The sequence below is a fragment of the Cladophialophora immunda genome (genome assembly GCF_000835495.1).
Source record: "Cladophialophora immunda strain CBS 83496 unplaced genomic scaffold supercont1.2, whole genome shotgun sequence".
In the NCBI taxonomy this organism is placed as follows: Eukaryota; Fungi; Ascomycota; class Eurotiomycetes; order Chaetothyriales; family Herpotrichiellaceae; genus Cladophialophora; species Cladophialophora immunda.
The window spans coordinates 5,533,794-5,553,582 of NW_015622542.1; the positions used below are offsets into that span (position 1 = coordinate 5,533,794).

The 19,789-nt window shown below is 51.7% G+C and overlaps 4 protein-coding genes across 4 annotated transcripts; 1 reads left to right on the forward strand and 3 right to left on the reverse strand.

Annotated features, from left to right (window-relative positions):
* Positions 1-566: 566 nt before the first annotated feature.
* Positions 567-1,660, reverse strand: PV07_04130 (uncharacterized protein; the record flags this gene model as incomplete). The annotated part of the gene is made up of 2 exons (XM_016390914.1): positions 567-1,464; positions 1,581-1,660. The coding sequence occupies 2 exons, from the start codon at positions 1,658-1,660 to the stop codon at positions 567-569; spliced, it is 978 nt and encodes a 325-aa protein (XP_016252816.1).
* Positions 1,661-13,274: 11,614 nt separating this feature from the next.
* PV07_04131 (uncharacterized protein) lies at positions 13,275-13,478 on the reverse strand (the record flags this gene model as incomplete). Its single annotated transcript, XM_016390915.1, has 1 exon — positions 13,275-13,478. The coding sequence occupies one exon, from the start codon at positions 13,476-13,478 to the stop codon at positions 13,275-13,277; it is 204 nt and encodes a 67-aa protein (XP_016252817.1).
* A 1,814-nt stretch (positions 13,479-15,292) lies between these two features.
* Positions 15,293-17,696, forward strand: PV07_04132 (uncharacterized protein). The gene has a single exon (XM_016390916.1). The coding sequence runs from the start codon at positions 15,386-15,388 to the stop codon at positions 16,499-16,501; it is 1,116 nt and encodes a 371-aa protein (XP_016252818.1). The 5' UTR covers positions 15,293-15,385; the 3' UTR covers positions 16,502-17,696.
* PV07_04133 (uncharacterized protein) lies at positions 16,519-17,788 on the reverse strand. Its single transcript, XM_016390917.1, has 2 exons — positions 17,333-17,788; positions 16,519-17,272 (listed from the first exon to the last, which is right to left on the reverse strand). The coding sequence occupies exons 1-2, from the start codon at positions 17,700-17,702 to the stop codon at positions 16,587-16,589; spliced, it is 1,056 nt and encodes a 351-aa protein (XP_016252819.1). The 5' UTR covers positions 17,703-17,788; the 3' UTR covers positions 16,519-16,586.
* Between the last annotated feature and the right edge of the window lie 2,001 nt (positions 17,789-19,789).

The following is a 19,789-nucleotide window of genomic DNA, read 5'->3' on the forward strand; positions in this document are numbered from 1 at the left end:
TTTGTACTAGCGTGCGTTGTAGTCAGCATGAGCATTATGGGCCATGCGATTCTTCAAATACAATCCCCGCAAGAGAGTATCAAGTTGCAAGGCATGCACTTTCGAAAATATGGCAGCTCAATGGAAATCGAAAGCTAAGTCTGGGTGCGCGACGTGCAGAGAGGATGTTCAAATGCGCTGTTGTTACGCCTGGAACAGTTGCCGTTCCACAAGCGCTTCAGGCGTTACCTGATTGCGCCTAGTGCCAGGAGGCCTTGCGGCGTCGCAGGACTCAGGAGAGGTCTTCCTGGTACCTAGCATTTTGTATATAGACGATCAGACCTGGCCTGAGGAGAGGCACAGGTAGACAGGCCAATCGATGACCTATTCAAGATCCTGCTAATTCAACAGCTGTCGTAGTGCAGGATCATTGTATTCAATGCGTTATGAAAACTTCTAACAATCAGAGAGACGAAGGCTGCACAAGGCAGAATTACAACCGAACAGGTACATGTCCTAACTAACATCCGTCATCCAAAGTATGCACCGGCTCTTCCGGTGGTGATTCGCAGAGCTGACAGCACCTCTCACGACGTCGCAGCCATCACTGGGACAGACTGTACCTGCTTATCATAAAAGTCCTGCCCATAGATCACTTTCATCTCCTCCTCGATGTACTCCGTTAAAGTCATGCCCCGGCGGAACATTTTTCCATCCTCGACGGCCATCTGTTCAACGTCCACATCTCCCACGATTGGGTTAAGCTTTGTGTCGGGTTCCGGCTGGCAGAAGAAGGCGACGCTATAGCGTTCCTTGTCCCACGGGAGCTGGTCTTGGGTGATTCGATGCAGCGTGGATTTCAGCTTATTACACGACCAGAATTGTAGGACGTCACCAATGTTGATCAAAGCGTGGTCGAATCCAGGGGCGGGTGCCTGTACCCACTCGCCGGTGGGTGAAAGGACCTCCAAGCCCACGGCGGATTGGAATAGAATGGTCACCGAGTTGGACCCGTCACTGTGAGGCGAGATGCGCGCTGAGTGCTTCGGGGGTGGCGCGTCAAATTTGGGATAGTGTAGCATAATGATCAAATTCCTCGAAGATTCATACCGGTGGTGAGAGGCGAAAAAGTCCTCGCTCAGACCGAGGAAAATGGCGAAGCACCGCAGTAGCTTGAGTGACATCTCGGCGCATGCCTTTTTATACGCATCAATTGCCGGGAGGTGCTTTTCCAGTGAAGGATGCAGGCCCGGGTTCCCGCTTAAGCTCCCGGGTAGTCCACCAAGCCACATGGCGGACTTTTCATCTTTATGGGCATCGTCACCAGGCCCTTTGAAGCCGACTTGATCTTTATTCACGGGATGCTTGTTCCTCTCGGACAGGGGTAGCGCGCTGAATTCCTCGTTGATGTCGAACATCTTCTGGATTAAATCGTGGGGGATTTGGTGGTTCTTGATGAAGAAGAAACCCCAAGTCGCGCATGCTCTGTGCGGGCGTATCATGATTAGCAGAATGCACATACAAGTGCGAGTCCAAATTCCAGAGCTCATGACTCTACAGCTGGTCCAATGTCATGAATGGAAGGGATGAACCATACGTACTCAGTGATTTTCGCTGCTACGGAGCGGACATCATTGTCGATGTTCGAGACATCGATGATTGGGATGGTCTTGTCAGCCATGATCGAGATATCTTTGATTGGGCGAGGTTGAGACAAGTCCTAGGCTCTCCTTGTTTGAGACAAACAGCCGTCGGAATATTCGTATGTGGTCGGAGGACAGGGAAGTCACATGCTGGCCAAGATCTAAACTCCTCGCTCTGGGGTGGATATCTACGTTTTTAATATATCTTCACGTCCACTCTTAGAGTATGTCTGTGGGGTCCATGTATCGTAGATATTCGGACGACTTCGATGGCTAACACTGAGGGCGGTCTCGGCCGAGGTTCCTGTCAGAACCAATCGAAGACAGCACACAAGCTCTACGAGCTCTATCATAAGTGCTTGCTGGAGATAACAGCCCTGTCACTTGGTCTCGGTTCAATGCAATTCGCCAGACACTGCAGCACTCAAGTCATGTGTGAAGCGGGACACCCCCGCAAAGCGACTAGATATTTCTAAACACTGAATCTATCAGATAAGCAGAAGAGACTTGACTACATGGCGACAACGACCGCGATCACCACTGCCCCTAAGCAGTTAGTAGAAAGTGTGAACAGAAACCCCGACACCCAAATCAAGGTCCCTTGCATGTCTCCAGCGTCCACGGCATGCCTCGGTAGATACTCGGGTGGTGTTGTTGAAGTGGCTTTTCAATAGAGGGTTTCTGATTACATCGGTGTCCGACGTCCATGATCTTCCAGCCATTCATCTGGCCACGACCTCGGAGCCGATGTTCCAAGCCTGTGTCAAGCTCAAAACTCGTGGTCGCCGCGCAGGCACAGCGATTGCCAGTCAACCAGGTCAACAGCCGCAAGGCTGCTCAATAGCACATGGGCGAACGGTCTGCGGTGGCCTGCCCATCATCCCGGCGACGAGACTCGAGGTTGCGCGCAGCTCCGATTGTGCCTATCTGTGCGCTGCTGCGCTCATAAGCGCACGCGACATGTCCGTGTCCCCGCACAATGCTAATCGTTACTCCTAAGCGTGACATTCTAGTCTCTATTAGGTTAGACTTTTCACAGAGTTCCGGATCGAGTCCAAGATGTGGGCCCAGGGACGTGGTGAATGGCCAGTGCCAATTGACGAGAAAATATCAATATATGTATTGTCCTCCCTTTTTTCGGTTACGCGACAGTCTATCTAGCGCTTCAGCCTTTTTAAGTATGCCTGCATCATCAAAAGTGTAATGGCTGATGACTGTTAAAACGGAGGTGTTCCAGCCCCCGGCAGGGCTCTCCGACGCTTACCGAATTCAATGGGAGCATTTGTGAGGAGCCCTTTTCGCTTCTACAGCGTCCATGAGAGATTCAGTCTCTCAATACCACTGTATGTAGAAGAAACGGCTCTCTGCTTTTTGAAAAATCTGTAAACAACGACAAACCCAGCTTGCAGCCATATTAAGCAAAGACGGCGCACCTCGCCGCCGTTACGTATGCTAGTAGAGAATCTAGAATACGAGCATAATCCCTTTCGATGTTTTTAAGACTTATAAAAACGTACTGACATATGCTATCATCTGAGGAAATGATCATTCCCTCTCAAAAGCACAGCTAACTTAGTGGTTCGAGAGCTCCTTTCCCACTGACTTTAATCGTTTCTGTTACTTCCCGCACCAAGCTTTTGTGCGCCTTCAATGCTGTGGAGGGCACCCAGTTTCCGTGAATCTGTGATTTCACGTGCATGGGCATGTGGACAACCGCAATGGGTTTTTCGAAAGTTCTCGTATCCAGGATGACGAGTTCGCTCTTCTTCGTGTCTTGTCTGTCAACCATAGTCATGATCCACCCGTCCCCGTCAGGGGCGTCGTCGCTGCGAGGGATGAAGCACGGCTCCTGACAAACCGCGTTGTCACCAGCGTAGAAGTATTGCGTCTTGCCCGTCTTATGATTGTGCATAGCGACGCCGTTCAGACGGTTGTATATGAAACTCCTGGTGTCGGCAGGGCTCCCCGGGACCGCCACGATGGCAAATAGTGTTTCGTACTGTCGGGTCATGAAGCGTTCGTCAATGCGCGGCATTTCAGAGGGCACATCCATCACAACCATCGGATCCTTGATGGTGGAATTGGTCGGCATCCTGGGATCGAATTCCCATCGGACAAAGTCTGCCTTTGGATTCGGGATAGCCATACGGCCATTCTCGGGCGGGAAGAACGGCAGGCTGTTTTCGAAGACCCTGGAACTTTCGAGGTACAGTTTCCCATCTTCATCCTCCCAGGCTCCCGCAGTGTGAACTGGCATGCAGTTTTTCCACGAATAGACCCGATGTTCTCCTTCTTTCCAACCATATTTTTTGCCAGCGTCTTTGTGCCTGGGAATCACAAGGAAGGTAACAGGACGTTCATATGTCCAGGCCCAGTGATGCTTGCCAGCCTTCATTCGTTCAACGTCGGCTTCAAATGGCCACAGCACCAAGATTGTGAAATTCGGAGTTATGCCGCAGTCGTGAATGAATGCAGCCCACGGTGACTTCAACCAGTGTTCAAAGGTCTTCTTGCCGTTTTGGTCTAGGGCATACGACACAATGTCCAGCGTCGCTAGGCCCTTGGCCTCATAGCCGAACGTCACAAGTTCTTGGGTGAAAGGATCAACCTTTGGGTGTGCGGTAAAGGTTTTGGACAGGATCTGACCCGCGAAAGGGTCATATCCAAGCGTCTCCAGAGTGTCAGGATCCACTTCGTAGGGCAGGGCCACTTCCTTGAGCGCCAGGAACTTTCCAGCCCATAGGATAACGTTGGTGTTAGCCGTTGAGTCTACGGCGGCTCGGACGCAGGGGTGATGAGTATAGGGATTGCGATACAGACCGAACAATGACCTGTTAGCTTTACGTTCGAGCAGGTATCGTTCCGTCTCGATGTAGCGCATTCTCAAATCGACATGGCCATTGTGAAAACGGAAGGCTGATATATGGCCGTCCCCATCAATTGGCGTGCTTCCGGCATGAGGCGGGACGAAGGGGTCTGTCATTACCCGGTAGAATGTGCCATTGATTTCTGATGGAATTTCTCCGAAAACCACCATGTCCTTCACCTCGCCTTCGAGCCGACAGGGGACGCCGGAGCCAGCGAGGTCCTGTGCACTTTCCCACTTCGTAGGCTTCAATCCCCAAGTGTTGTGGAGATCTTTATTTCCTGTGAGAATCTCATTGGTCGCGGTCGCCATACTGAAACAGTCGATAAGGATTGCTCAGGATATTGCCCCAGCTGTCACTGTAAGAGTATACCAAAGCTTGTCCAAATTTGAGCCTCGTACCAAATCATTGCTTCCAGAACGTCTTTATAGCCAACCTGGACAGATTCTAGGCCCGCCTCACACTCGGTAGTGCAATCGGTTCCTGGAAAATGCCTAATGTAGACAAGTTCGGCCAGGCTCCTCCGTAATAAGTACGCCATCGGGGTTGGGGCTCTCCGCTGGAGTCCGTAGCCAATTCGAGCGGGAACTCTTCGGAGCTGGGGCGCGGGCGGAAAACGTTGTTTCCATCGGGATGTTCTGGGGCTCCACAATCTCTGCATTTCTATCATAATGGGAAATCGGGGTTAAGAAATTACTACAGAAATGCGGGGACATAGGAAGCTGCAAGACGTCCTTGACCAGTGTATTGAATGCACGTGTGGACTAATCGCATGATGAATACGTGCGGGGCGCTTGGTCCCCGAAGTTCAAATCCCGTCACCGATCTTGTAATTGTTAACCACGCCAGCGCAGAGAAGTTCAACACCTTCTGCAAGGCATATGTATGGTTAATAGAGGTTGTTTAAACTAAGACGGCAATCACATCTAATTGTATACGCTCGACTACCCCACGACCTACCACGATTTGTTCTGTAAGCTCTACGACCCATGGACTGCCTCCCCTCTCACAACACCCTTTACTACAACGGCGAATGGCATTCGCCGCTTGAATCAACCTTTCGCGAGACCTACAACCCCGGAAATGGCGAGGTCATCGGAAAGGTCGCCCAGGCTGGGGCCCGCGATGTAGATGCAGCTGTACAGTCAGCCCATCTGGCATTCGAAACTTGGAGGGATACGCCGCCCACAAAACGGGCGGAATGCTTGTTGGTGGCTGCGGACGCACTACTACAGCACGCAGAGGAGTTCGCAATGATCGATAGTTTGAACACTGGAAATCCTTACACGGCCATGCTGAACGATGCAAGGATAGCTGCCGAAGGTCTTCGATACTTTGCGGGGTTGATACCCATGCTTCAGGGAGAGACGATACCCCAAGGGAATGATACTTTCCATTACACTGTGCGAGAGCCTCTCGGAGTCGTAGCCCGGATAGTGGCTTTCAACCATCCGCTCATGTTCGCTGCGTCCAGGATTGCAGCCCCGCTTGCGGCTGGAAATACCGTTATCCTCAAATCTCCAGACCAGGCGCCGCTCTCGTGCCTACGCCTAGCTGAGGTTCTGGACACTATCTTTCCTCCCGGCGTGGTCGGGGTTCTTTCTGGCGGCGCAGAGTGCGGTAAAGCACTCTCTGCACATCCATTGGTGAAGAAAGTAACCCTGATTGGAAGCGTGGCTACGGGAAAAGCAATCCAACAAACAGTGGCTGCCATGCTCAAACCCACAATATTGGAGCTTGGAGGCAAAAATGCTCTGATTGCCTTTCCCGACGCCGATCCTGCGAAAGTCGCTGCCGGTGTTGCTCAAGGGATGAATTTCGCTTGGGCAGGACAATCTTGCGGTTCGACCTCGCGAGTCTTTCTCCACAAGTCGCACCACGACACCATCGTCCAAAAAGCGGTGGAGATCATCCAGCGGGACTATAAGCCTGGTGTGCCGATAGGCCCATCCACTACCATGGGGCCAGTCATCAGCAAGTCTGCGGAGAGCCGTGTGCTGTCGTATATCGAGGCGGCAAAGCGAGAAGGAGCGAAGCTGATAATAGGTGGTAAGAAACCCGACGAGCCTCAGGAAATTCAGAAAGGCTTCTTCATCGAACCAACCATTTTCACAAATGTCAAACCCAACATGATTATAGCGCGGGAAGAGATTTTTGGTCCCGTTCTTGCGGTCCTGGAATGGGAAGATGTCGACGATGTCATTAAACAGGTTAATCTGTCGCCGTTAGGACTTACAGCTGCGATCTTTACTCGAGACCTTGGACTAGCTCATAAGGTAGCACGGAGAATCGATGCGGGCTTCATTTGGATCAACCAAGTTGGACGACATTTCCAAGGGGTACCTTTTGGTGGCATGAAGGACTCAGGGATGGGCAGAGAAGAGTGCCTGAGCGAGCTGCTGGCTTTCACCGAAGTCAAAAGTATCAACATCGGGCTGAATTGAAGATCCATCTTCGGTGCTGACTAGTGGGTGCAAGGGACATCCAAGTAATAGTCGAAAACACTGTGTTGGGCTTGCCACCGACATCACCGGCCCAGATAGAAAGAAGGAGTCGGTTTATCTCTTGTCTCCGCCGCTGTAGAGCTCCATAGCTTCATTAGACACTAGCCGTTCGGCCACGCTCTGATGACCGGTGCACGCGGGTTTTGATATCAATCAATCCGAAAGAACGAACTATGTTTGCGCTGCGCTGTGAGTATTCACCAGATAATAGGATCATACTGGCATGGGCAGTTGGGGATCTCAAAAAGCACTGGGCCATTTCGCTTTGCCCAGAAGCACTGTATACCCTGGCTAATGATTATCCAAAGTCTCGTCTCTGTGCCACCATAATCCTCGTCTAAAGCGGGCAGGAACTTTTTAGTTGAGTTTACCTGCATCTTATTGTCATCCTTTTCTGTAGGTCTCTTATACGTTGGGGCGGGCTCTAATAGCAGAATGGTCAAAGCCTGACAGGCCCCATGAGCTGGCTGGGCTCAGCAACAAAACGGCGAAGGTACCCGTCGACTTCGGAACCTCGATCCAAGGAAGTAGCGAAACCAAGATAGCCATCTGGCCGTAACACTGCTATGCCTCCCTCAGTTTCGGTGAAGCCAAATTTCTCTTGCACAATGGCGTGATGGTCGTAGTAGACCAATCCGAAACTGGCCATTCCCATTGCCTCCTCGCCCTGGGGTTTGCAACCGTTGATGATCGTCATGTATTTAATCACGCCGCGTGAATGGGCGTTGCTGAGAGTCCTCGAAGCATCCAAGTGACACCGTAAAGCTCGCAGTCGTTCCCGTGTAATCTCGGGATTGCCGGTGAAAACGAGGAGCCAGAATGCCCCTGTGTTCAATGTCACCTGTTGCAGGCGGACCGGTACGCTACGCCCTGGGCCGTAGAGGAGCGCGTCGTCAGGCCGACTGCCTGCACAGAGACACCCGGCATTCGGACTGAGATTGATCAGGTTCTCCTCGTACCCGATACCGAGACCAAGGACGAAGTCCGCCGAATTGCGCATCAAGTTTGCGAGCAACTGATTGACGTCTGTTTCGAGCGCATTGGGGACCTTGTCACCCGAGATCAGAGTGGAATACTGCTTGTCGTGTTCAATGAGCGTGCGCGCTATCGGTCTGCGCTCCGAGTCGTAAGTGTGCAAAATTTCAGGCTTGTACCAGCCGCGGAGAACACCCCCTAACTGCCATGACAGGTTGACAGCGTCGTGAATACCGGTGTTCATGCCTTGAGCAGCACCGGAGGAGTGAGTGTGGCACGCATCGCCAGCCAGTAGAATGCAGTCGTTGATCATGTACTGTTCCGCAACGCCCTGTCGTATGCTGCTACAAGGTTAGCGATAGATATCGCGCCTCTCTGATGTTCTTTACCTGTAGATAGTGTACCAATCGACAGATTCGAACTCTAAATCAAACGGTTGGACTGCCTGAATCGCCTCATGCTTCGCTTGCTCCTCTGTGATTTTGTCCCCGTACTTCTTGTGCAGCTCTTCGTTCAGAGCAAAGCCGATCCGTGTCCTGCCGTGGTCGAGAGGTACCCAGAGAACGTTCCCATGTGAGACTGATTCAATGCCAGTCACCCCGATTCTCGAGTCCGGCATATTCGTTTTGACAACCCCATCGATTCGCACCCATTGATAGGTGGTTTTGTCTTGGTGAAAGGGTATGCCGCTCAGGCTCCGAACTAGAGAGTTCCCTCCATCTGCACCTATGAGATACTTGCTGCAATGGTATTAGTCTCTCAGGTCTGACACTGCAAGTCCCGCTTCGGTTAGAGGTACAAGTACTTGCCATCTCAATTCCGTAGTCGCTGAAGAGTCCACCGGAGCCACTTGCACAGTTATCCTGCAGCCGTCGTCTTTGTTCGTAGATAACTTCAGGTCTCTGAGGTCCCAACCAATTAACAAGTGGCCGCCCCCTTGTTTGTATGCCGCTTGGATCAGACTTTCCGAATACTTCAAGCGAATGCTGAGGAAATAGTCAAAGAAGGTGCCGCGGTATTGTGAGAAGATCCGTTGCCACCCTCTTCCGCTCACTCGTTTCCCGGTGCTGTCAAAGTTTGTCCCGTTGTGCGCCACGAGGCCAATTTGAAGGAACCGATCAAGAAGCTCAACCTGGTCGAGCATTTCCAGGGTTCGAGGATAAAGTGTACACGCCCGTCCGTACATGGGCATCTTCTCCTTGTCAAGTCTTTCTGGGAAGCCTACTGTTAGCTCTGTGGCTTCTAGCGAAAGATCTTGGGCTAGTACTGACCAACCACGCACGTCGAGACACCCATACGTTGGAGGCAATAGGCTGTGAGCAGCCCAACCGGCCCTCCTCCGATGATGGCAACATCAAAGCGCGTAGACTCGCACGTCATTTTGCTGTTCAGGTCAGCCAACACTACCAGGAGATCATTAGCGGTACTTTCTCATGCATTATAGGAGTTTGAATCAGTTTTATATTAATTACCTTCGCAGCCATTACCACAATATCCCGTACTTCTCACGGCGGAGCTCGACTTCCATTTGGACTCAGCTGACAGCTCCGGGTATTGGACACGAGTTAGTCGTATCCAAGAGCAATCTCTTTTGATCTGACCCAGACCAGGAGACACCCACACACGAGCCATAATATGTTAGTACGATTAAAGGTTATGTACTCGTACATCATGGCCCGTGGCCCCACATGCGGCTACCGTAGCTTCCAAGGGAGGAAGGGAAACGGAGGCTACGGGTTCAGCCAGCACCGATTATTTTTTGTCGTCCACAATCAGCGATCAGCTGACTGGTGCATTCAATCAATCACCACCCTATTTGGTAGTCCAATAAAAGACTGTTTCCGGAAAGCTACAAGTATATCATACGAACTCTTGATGGATCGTGGCACAGTCGGCAGGACCCAAGAAAAACATTTTTATATTGGACGTTACGTTAAAGTACATCATATATATTATGAACTCAGTAGGCCGCCACTTAGAGCGAGTACTTGTTCATGCTACTTTCAAAGTCTTGTTCTCGCTGCAAAAATTTGAGCAACTTCGGAAAGGCATTTTGATCATGGCGATCAAAGGGAGAAGGAGCAAAGATCCAACTGAGGTCGATGTTGGTGCATGAAAGCGGATTCCAGGCACACTGTTCCTTTGGACCAACATATTCTTTCCTGAGAAGGAGAATGTGGGCAAGGAGCCAGTATTCCGCAGCGTGCCTCCAGAATCCTAAACATTGTCCCCCTGACCGAACACTGGATCTGATGGTGCCCGCCACATTATCTGCAAGAGGCACGTCGAAGGCATCGTCGCCACCATTGTTCAGACGGTAATTCCACACAATCTTCCAGTTTTCGATGCCATTCCGAATGGGATGCATAAGGGCTTCTGGGCCAATGGTAGTATCCAAGGTAAATACCATCACATAGAAAGCTAGAGGACTGTGTCAGGCGCTGTATCATCTTTCCGTGGGAGTCGAGGGTGGTCATACCTTTGACAATCGCCCATAGACTGAGTAAGCTGTAATAAGGGAGACGAAGCTTAGCATCATCTGAGAGCTTGGGACTGCAGAAAGTGCGGATGACTGAGTACATTGTTTCACCTGGTCGATAGGGAAAACAGGAGTGCCAGGCATTAAGTTTCTCAACACAATCAGCCGCAGACTCGGCCTGAAAGCACAACTCGGGACAGGCAGGTGCCATTTCCAGCTCGCTGAGGACTAGCCTTGGAGGAGCGTTGTGCCAGGTCGTGAGTCCAGTGTCGAGAACAAAGACAAAGGTCATGAGTCTAACCAGCCATATTAGCTGTGATCAATCAGCGCCATCTGGGAAACACTCAACCGTATCAACGACTCAGTCCTGACAAATTCTCTCCAGTCGAAGCGTTCACGACTGAACGGGGGCACTTGTACATGCCGGGCTTTGCTGGCGCCAATGTCTCTCATGATCTGTCAGATGGTCATTCGCGATCAGCTGGGAATCTACGACGAATTCCGACTTTAAGACATTGCCATGGTACTTACCCCGACCAGTACATTAAATCGAACTCGACGCATTCTTGTTTTCGCAGATTCTCGACCCTGCCAATATTGACAGATGCAGACGGCATATGTAGATTGAAGCGCTTGAATCTTGGAGATCTCATCCTTCTCAGAGAGGTACTGGTCATCCCGGCCGGTCGCCACGGCCAACACATACGGGTCATTGAATACCCACTCTTCAATCACATCGAACCATATACAAGCATTATCATGATCGTGGATTTGTGGTGATAGGCTTGCTCCTATTAGAACAAGAGGGGCCAGAAGTGTGCTTGGAGTTGTATGATAGCGAAAAGTAGGCCGATGTATGCAAGGCCAGTGGGGATGCCACAATGTCCAATATTGCTCCATGAAAGTTCTCAGGTTGTCGGGGCAGAAGAACTGCTGGGCCATGGCCTCCGTCAATGGAGACCATTCTATTGATGACGTCGAGTTCACTGATTTGCTTGCCAGCGTCGTTTTGAGCCCGTTACATATTTCCATAGTCTTCATCAAGAGTGGATCATTACACAAGCTTCTCAGATTTAGATCCCCACTGGGAAAATGCATTATGCGCGTCCGATCTTGTGTCAGCTTGCTCGATTCTCCTGAATTGACCTCTGACGTGGTTTTACCTGCAGCAAACCCAGTGGCATAGTCCTGTGCGTCTTCGTACTGAAGACCAGAAGACCTTTGTTGGCCTGCTGGAGTAAATTTGCCAATCTCGAATGTGTCTGCAAGACTTCGATTTCTAGCATAACCAATGAGGAATTGAAACTGAAGAGCCGGATCGCGATGAGTTGTCGAGCGCGAGGTACCGTCGAGGTTGTTTGCCCATATATTCTGCCACATCGAATCCAGCGCAGGCGGTGTCGAGTCAGCAGCAAATCCTTCAATTTCCACGTCTTCCTCGCCTATATCATATTGTAGGAGCTCAGTTGAGTGGTCATTGGAGAATTCAAGTTGACGGTGGCCGACATCGTCCAGCGGGGGCAGCGAACCACTCGAACCGAGTAGCGGGTATTGGGAATCGATGAAATCGGGAAAATCAACCTCGGCGTCGGAAATCGCCAAACTGGCCTGGCGGCGGCGACGGCTCACTTCTGGAGGATAAGTGCAGGGTAGCCTTTGGGCCAGGCAGTTGCCGCAGGGTTGCGAGTTGTTGCAGGCCTTCTTCTGTTTTACGCATCGATCGCATGACCTTCTGTTGGACTTTCTCGCGTGAGGTATGTTTCGTTTTTGAGAGAGTCCCGAAGACGCGGTACAATTCTGGTAGTGACGCGTGAGAACGTCTCTGCGTCGGTAAGCCTTTCCGCACTGGTGGCATTTGAAGGGTCGGATAGAACTGTGCGTGTCCAAGTGTCTTTGTAGATGATCGACTCTTCCGTATCCCTTATCGCATATCGGACAAGAAAAGGCATTGCTCGCAGCCTCGGAATCGCTGCCAGCCATGGCAAATTATCATCGGCTTGATAACTAAGTCCTCCGTGCAGGGGGCAGACGAGAAGTTTGACAGGTCGACGATTTGGAGTGACCCTGGGGGCAAAGAGACAAGTATACACGTCTGAAAACATGTCGAACATCAGCAAACCCGCAGGAAGGCTTCCACATCAATTGTTTGGCTGTCTGGCCAAGGCTCACCCCGCATATTTAGTTCGCTGCCTCGTCAATACTCCCCATGAGACCTAAAACGGCACTCTCAGTAGTGTCCATGGTCAATGCAGATGGACATGCTTACTCCAATACTGGAGACGATTCGTCGCTGGAGCCAATTAGCAGAGAAAGCCCATTCCCGTAGCATTTGCCGTGGGTTTAGGTATTTCGTAAGACTAAAGCGCCCTCGGTAATTGGCTGGTGCTTACGGTGGAGGATGTGGATTCGGGCTTCGGCCACGATTATCGTTCTGGAAAACCGCAGTGTCCAAAATGAGGCATGATCACATTGCCCGAATATGGCACTTGTCCTAGGCCATGTATTTGGAATATTAATAACATAGATCAACTAGCAGGTTATTCCAGGCCACAGCCCTATTAGTGCCCGTTCCGCCGACCCGTGTTTCAACATGGGCAAGTTAAGCTAAAAGAAAAGTACTCTCACACAGCTGGCTCAACTTCCTGCAGTGATGTACAAGTTTCTCTCATATGTCTTCAGACCAATTTGAGCCTCTTTCAGCCTGGAGCATCGTCAGAAATCAATGACAGGCCATCTGTTCACCCTACAAGTTGTAGCAAGCAGCCCTGCTCGGAAGTACGGGGCCCAGCAACATTCCACGCCTGTTTTTCTCTCCGGTTGCCAGAGATCAAATGGTTGTGTCAGGCTTGAGTTGGCCGTACCCTAGCCAGGACAAGCCTGTCCAACGTTCGACGTTGCCAGTGTCCACACCAAACATATCTAGCAATTCCCTGACGCTCTGATTAACAGTGTCATCGATGCTGGCGGGGCAATTGTAGAATGCAGGAACAGGCAGGAAAACAATCGCACCGCTCTCGGTAGCGGTGAGCATGTTTCGCAGGTGGGTGATGCTCAGGGGGCGTTTCGTGAGCGACTAGAGCCACCTTTCGTCTTTTTTAGAGAGAAACATCTGCAACTCCGGATATCAGATCGTCGTAGTAGCCGGTGTTAATCGCCGCAAGAGTTTCCATGCCGCAGGGTACGATGACCATACCATTGGTATGAAATGAACCGCTTGCCAAAGGAGAAGCCCGATCGTGAATGCTATGCACATGGTCTGCAGTGCCCTAAAGTCTGCTGCATGGTAGTCAGTCTCTTGTTGGATGGTCTTTTGTGCCCATTGACTGATGATGAGATGAGTTTCAACTCTGAGTCGGAGGGCAATTAATGTCTTGATTCCTTCCTGTCATTGCTTCAACAATTCTCTTGTGTTATGGTATGCCTCTGGTGCAGCGATTGAGGTCTGTCTGCACGGTGAAAGCTACTCTGATCGCGATATTGGTCTGATGTCGACTGGAATTTGGGAGAGGTCAATATTTGGAGACTGTGATCGATAAAGCCAAGAAAGTTTACTAGACAGCAAAAGCCAACTACGCAATCCATTGCAGCGGACTCTTCGGAGTGGGGCTAGAGCGTCGATGTGTACCGGTGTGGTCGACTTGCTCTTCAAACATCAGGGGCCAGGAGCTTGTCAGAGGTCGAGTTACCCTATGGCTTCAAAGATGCCTACAGAAAGGCTCAACGAGATAGCTACCTACATCGCCGTTCAAGGCTGCTGGGAGCATAAGTCTTTCGGCCGGGATAGTCTACAACTTGACAGAGCTAGTACATAGGCTACAAGCTAATTCATCCCTATGAAGCAACTTCGCATAATTGAGAGCTTCGCCCCCTTGCGAGGAGCTGAATTCCACGCGTCAGTGACTAGCAGTGGACATACAACGTTCTCAACCAGACCACACGGCCGGATTTCACCACTGTGCATGTCTTCTACAGGTGACATTATTATCGATACTTCGAGCACCTCAACGAGGCTTGGATTTGAAGCCCATCTGTGCCCATCTGTGCCCATCTGTTCTCAACCCTCGACTTGACTTCCTCTGGATACGAGTTCTGAAAGTCGCATGTTACCCAGTCCGAAATTGTAGACGTCCTTTGCGGATGACATCGTGTGGAGTAAGCCCAAAGAATATCTTGGACTTCATGAATATTGACGTCCGGCTCAATGAGGACAATCTTGTCCGGGTAGTGTCCCGGGCGCGCGTTGAACATAAACGAGCCAATATTGGTGCAAATGGCTTCGCACTTAGTTCCGGACTCGGGAAAAGGTGAGGTGTTTATATGGACACAATCCACCCGGTTTGTGTCTCAATGAGATACCAGACGTCCAATACAGGGAAGTCGTGCTGTCTAAGGACGCATAGCATCTCCGTCCAGTACGTCTTAAGACAACGTCAGTGATGAAGCATGTCAAACTGGAGAGCTGAGGAGTAGTAACGAACTCAAGGCCCTCTTCATACCCTATTGTTGAGATTGTGACAATTGTTTTGGAACTCCGTGCAAAGCTTGCGATGCAATCAGAGCATATCTCCCATACATCCAGACCGTGAATGACAGGCGTCTAGGGAGTAGTTCCACCACCGTGCTCAGCAACCTTCTAGGTGATGTGGGATTATCAACGCACTTCAAGAAGTCGAACTTCATTTCCAGTACATCGTTCCTCCAGCTAAAAGGCAGTGCTCTATCGAACTGAATGTAGTATATCGTTTCTACTCACGAGAAGAATCTGCCTGCCGGTCACGTGAGTGGTAAAACCAGAAAAGAGAATCCCCCCAAATCTGGTCGACTGTCTCCGCATCCTGCACCACGAAATTTATGTGACAAGTCATATGCACAATGTTCTCTGCAGAAATGGCCCTCCTTTGATACCCAAGTCCCTCGGCCCTGCGAAAGACCGCGAAGATGGCCTCTGCTAGATCCGTGTCGCTGTCAGCTGCGCTGCAGACGTCAATCGTCCTTTGCCAGCGATTCGCGGCGTCGCTGGCCCCAAATTCCTCGTTTGAAGTGCCTCCAAGCGATTCAACTGCGCCATCACCGTTGGTCCTTCTACATGCCGCCGCAACTACCCTCAGGGCGCAAGTGACCAAACTGTCACTGCTGGCAATCACGGCCCCCTTCACCCCGACCGCGGTTACCACATGTCTGCTCCCATTGAACGAATCCATCCTTACGTCGTTGGTCACGGCCGCGCTGCTCACTACACCGGACAAGACTATACCGTCTTTCTCTGCCGAGTGCCGCAATTTAGCTGCGACCGCACTACGTGATATGCAAACTCTCCTTCGGCTTCTAGAGGCGCGAAGTCAGACCGAGAAACCCGCAGCAGAACTTGGGGAAAGGGAAAAGAGCGGGTTTACGGAGGCTACTGGCAAGGTGTGGGACGACTGTGATAAACTCATTCCTTTGGCTGCTGAGGGCGTACCTGGATACGTCGTCCGGAAGTCGAATCAGTGGCTAGATCTCATGAAAGATGCGGTGAAGGAATTGGAAGATTGGGATCCCGAGGACGACATCGATGAGCATGATCCGTTTGGTATCAACCACAGCGATCACGATGACTCTGACAATACTAATGACAATGACAATGAACGCAACACTGATCGAGCTGCGATATCTGCCGGGGTCAAGGAACAAGCACTCAAGGTCTTAAACCGCATCCCACAAAGCATTCACGTTGTCATTAAGCAAAGGCTCGAGAAAATACCAACGGATACAGTCAAGACGGCTAGCCAAATGTCTCAAATGGATACGGCCCTCAAACGGATCCGCCACGTTTCCGAACTCATTGACGAATCCGCCGAAGGAATGTATCTTGGGGATCTTGAATTATGTCTCAAGAAGGCAGGCGAAGCTCGAGCGCTTACCATTGAGGTGGTGGAGTCCGTGCTCCAACCGATCTCAGAGTTGAGCGCAACGACGACAGCAGCGGTCGAGACTAAGGAGGACAGATATATCCACCGAGCACTTCAATGGATTCGACAGGTCGATCCCGGAGGGTATTCGCGAAAACCAACATGATGCGTGAGGTGCGACCACTCGTTGCCATGCAATCCTATCTAGGGGTCAAATTTCAGTCGATGCTTGATGCCGCCCTCCGGGCCGTTTATGACCTGTCTGACGACCAGGTTTTACGCTCAATTCGCAATGCACTTCTCGCCCATACGACCGTAACCCCGGTCCAAAGAACCGCCCACACTGTGGGTGCCCCCCAGCCAACGCCATAAGCAACGTCATCAGTAGTAAGGTATATCGCCACAATGAGCGCTGCACCAACAAACATTGCGGGGATGGACCAGAACCATAGCAGGTGCATCAGCAGTGCTCGAAAGCGCGGGGATGCATGGTATCTGACCAGGGCGGCCGTGCGAAGTTCCTTTCCCCCTTTCCCATCCACGGCGCAGATATCCTCAAACAGGCAGAACGTGAGCGGCGGACAGATAGAGTTCTTCGCATGTGAACTGAGCCTGAAATGCCGTAGCGTCCAGCGATGATGCGCAGCCCAGCCGTTGGCAACTAACATGGCCCCCATTACTATCATTCCCACCGGCATCGGGAGTGCTAATGCGCGGATCGAAGGATACCGAGGGATGCTGAAGATGATCAGAATGATCATCATGACTGTGAAGGGTGGCATCAGAAAATATTGAGTGCTGTCAAATCCCCAGAACCGGGGGCTGCCGAACAACGGGCGATATTGATCACTTGGCTGCACCAACCGCCAGCTTCGAATGCCAAATTCATAGCCAGTCACAAAGCCAAACAGACTTGTGATGATGGCAAAGTAGATTCCTGTTCATGCAGGTCAGTTGCGTTGTCGCCTGGACCGTCGCCTACCCAGGCGCAGCTTACCAGATCTCATGCTCGTCCCTTTACTCAGCCCGTAATACAGCGCGATCGGCAGGAAACAACATTCTGTCAGGACCAGAATCGTGAAGATTGACAAGGACGACTTGTGATGTCGTACATCGAATGGCAGAGGCGGTGGCTGCTCGAGACTCTGCAACCCATCACCACGGATTAGAGAATTGAACTGCTCCAACGCAACATCGTCCGAAGACGAGGTGGCTGGCGTGGTCGAAGCCTCAGAGGTTCGCTGTTCAGTAGGCTTCACATCGCCGCCAGCCTTGAAAGCCTGCTCAACTGGAAGGTCTTCCTTCGCCGTTCTAGTCGTCGTTGTCGTCCCCGTTCTGCACCAGGGAAGCATCTCTTGCACGTGCATTTTGATATTGTATTAAAACCCGGGCGGTCGACTCGGCCGACGGACAGTCCACGTTGTGTGCTTTGAACTTTGCAGAGACATCTGGCCATCTTAACCGACATCTTAACCGACGGCATACTTCGGCATCGTATTTATTGGTGCCAGGCGCCGCAGATTGAGCGTGGCGTGGTTGTCCGCGACTCGTCATGGACTTCTCCCAGATCATGCAATGCAGTGGGCGACGAGCCAATCGCATCGACGCTGTTGGCGATGCCCAGCAGCAGGACCACGTCAACATCCCGCCCAGTCGCGCAACATCCCCGTTATCATTCGCTGCAGGGGAATTGGACCATCTCGGCCCTTGCGCTTCAAATCTGCAGGCAGCTTTGCGCACAACCTTTCGACCCGGATTCCAGAATTCTTCGTCTCGATGCGCGCAACCATAACAGGGACTTAACATGGACATAGCTTGCGAATACGAGAGTCGGTTCGTACAGGAGCCCTTTGCCGAGATGCCCCTCTGGCGAGGCTGCGGACCCACAGCTACGAGGCTCTTGCTGGAATGCTGACTGGTCGTCTCAGTAGGCCACAGCGGACTGAAAGTTGGCCCGAGTGGTTGGTTCGATGGCTACATGATCTGTTTACTCTCAAAAGCTTACGGCCGTCCTCGCGAAGATTTCCACTTTCGCAAACTATTCACCATAAAGCCAAGAAAGGAGCGTGAGACTTCACAAACCACACAGCCTCTCGAGATCTCTCGGTTCTGCGGCGACGGTGTCCACGACGAGCAATCTCAATTTGTAAATCGCCCAGTTCGACCAAATAGTCGTCACATCCACGACACTTTGCGGCTTTGCTAGTCCCTCATGGCCGGACGTTAGACAACCCGGACGGTCCTGCCAGTCTCGACGTGATAAACCCAACCACTAATGGCAACGTCGTCTGGCACCAGCTTGCTGTCTTTGAGATACTGCACATCCTTCTTCACCGCCTCCTCCAGGTCTGAGAACGGGAGGAAGTCCAGTTGACGGGCTTTCAGCTCCGCCAAGGCATCAGACCTGCATCCTGTGAGTGAAAGGGTTTTCCTGCTCGGCCTGTGTGGTCTCTCTACCCTAGGTTCTTCCCGACCAGCCCGTAAGCATCGTCGTTCGTGAACGTCAGCATCCCGCAGCCGGTGTGCTTGACGAGGACGATCTCCTGCGTGCCCAGAAGCTGCTCCGATATGACGATGCTCCGCAAGGCGTCGTGCGCGGACGCCCCTGCCTTTCAGGAGGGTTAGTTTGGCATGTCCCGTCGCCGCCGCCGCGGCGCGACCCTGCACAGTAGCTCTCGCCAACCCAACTCCATGTATTGAGGAAAATGGGGGGAGTGAGCGTCTCACATTGCGAATGACATGGGCGTCTCCGAGACCAATACCGAACGCCCGCGCCGGATCGATGCGAGCGTCCATGCAAGTCAACACGAGATACTTCTTGGCCGGCGGGAGTGCGAGATGCCCCTGCGTGAACGACGAGGCGTATGCCTCCGCGGTGGATTCGACATTCTTCTGGATCGCAGACATCGCCGGCGTGGGTCCTCCTCTTTTTGATCCTCTCTCGTGAAACCAATTTATTTGCTTGTAGTCGGAACAACTGCCAGCCAGCCCGCGTGCGTGTGCCGCAAAACTTCGGGGGACCTGTGTTTGAACGATCCGGCACAATGGTGAAATATCACCCAAGAGAATATGAAAGATGTGAAGGATAGGGCCGAAGCATGGGTGCGCGGAGAGGGGTAAAACGCGCTGCTTCCTGTCGTCCTTGATCCCATCATCCCAGTATGGCGATGGCGTGCTCGCTGAACAGCGAGGGCTGGAACCAATGATGAGGGGAGGAGTGCCCGTCGCGCATTCGTGTAGGACGAATCGGAGACCGGCCGCCTGCGTTCTTCATAGCTTTCCTCTATCTCGTTTCAGACCCTAGACCGAAGCTGCATCGCAGTCAGGTTGCGTAAAGTAGCTACAGCAGTGACTTGGAGTCGGCATCAGTATTGGATAAATTATACACAGAAACTGGAAACTAGAAACCAGGGTGTCACATCAGAAGGGCAAAGGAATTGGATTCACGACAATC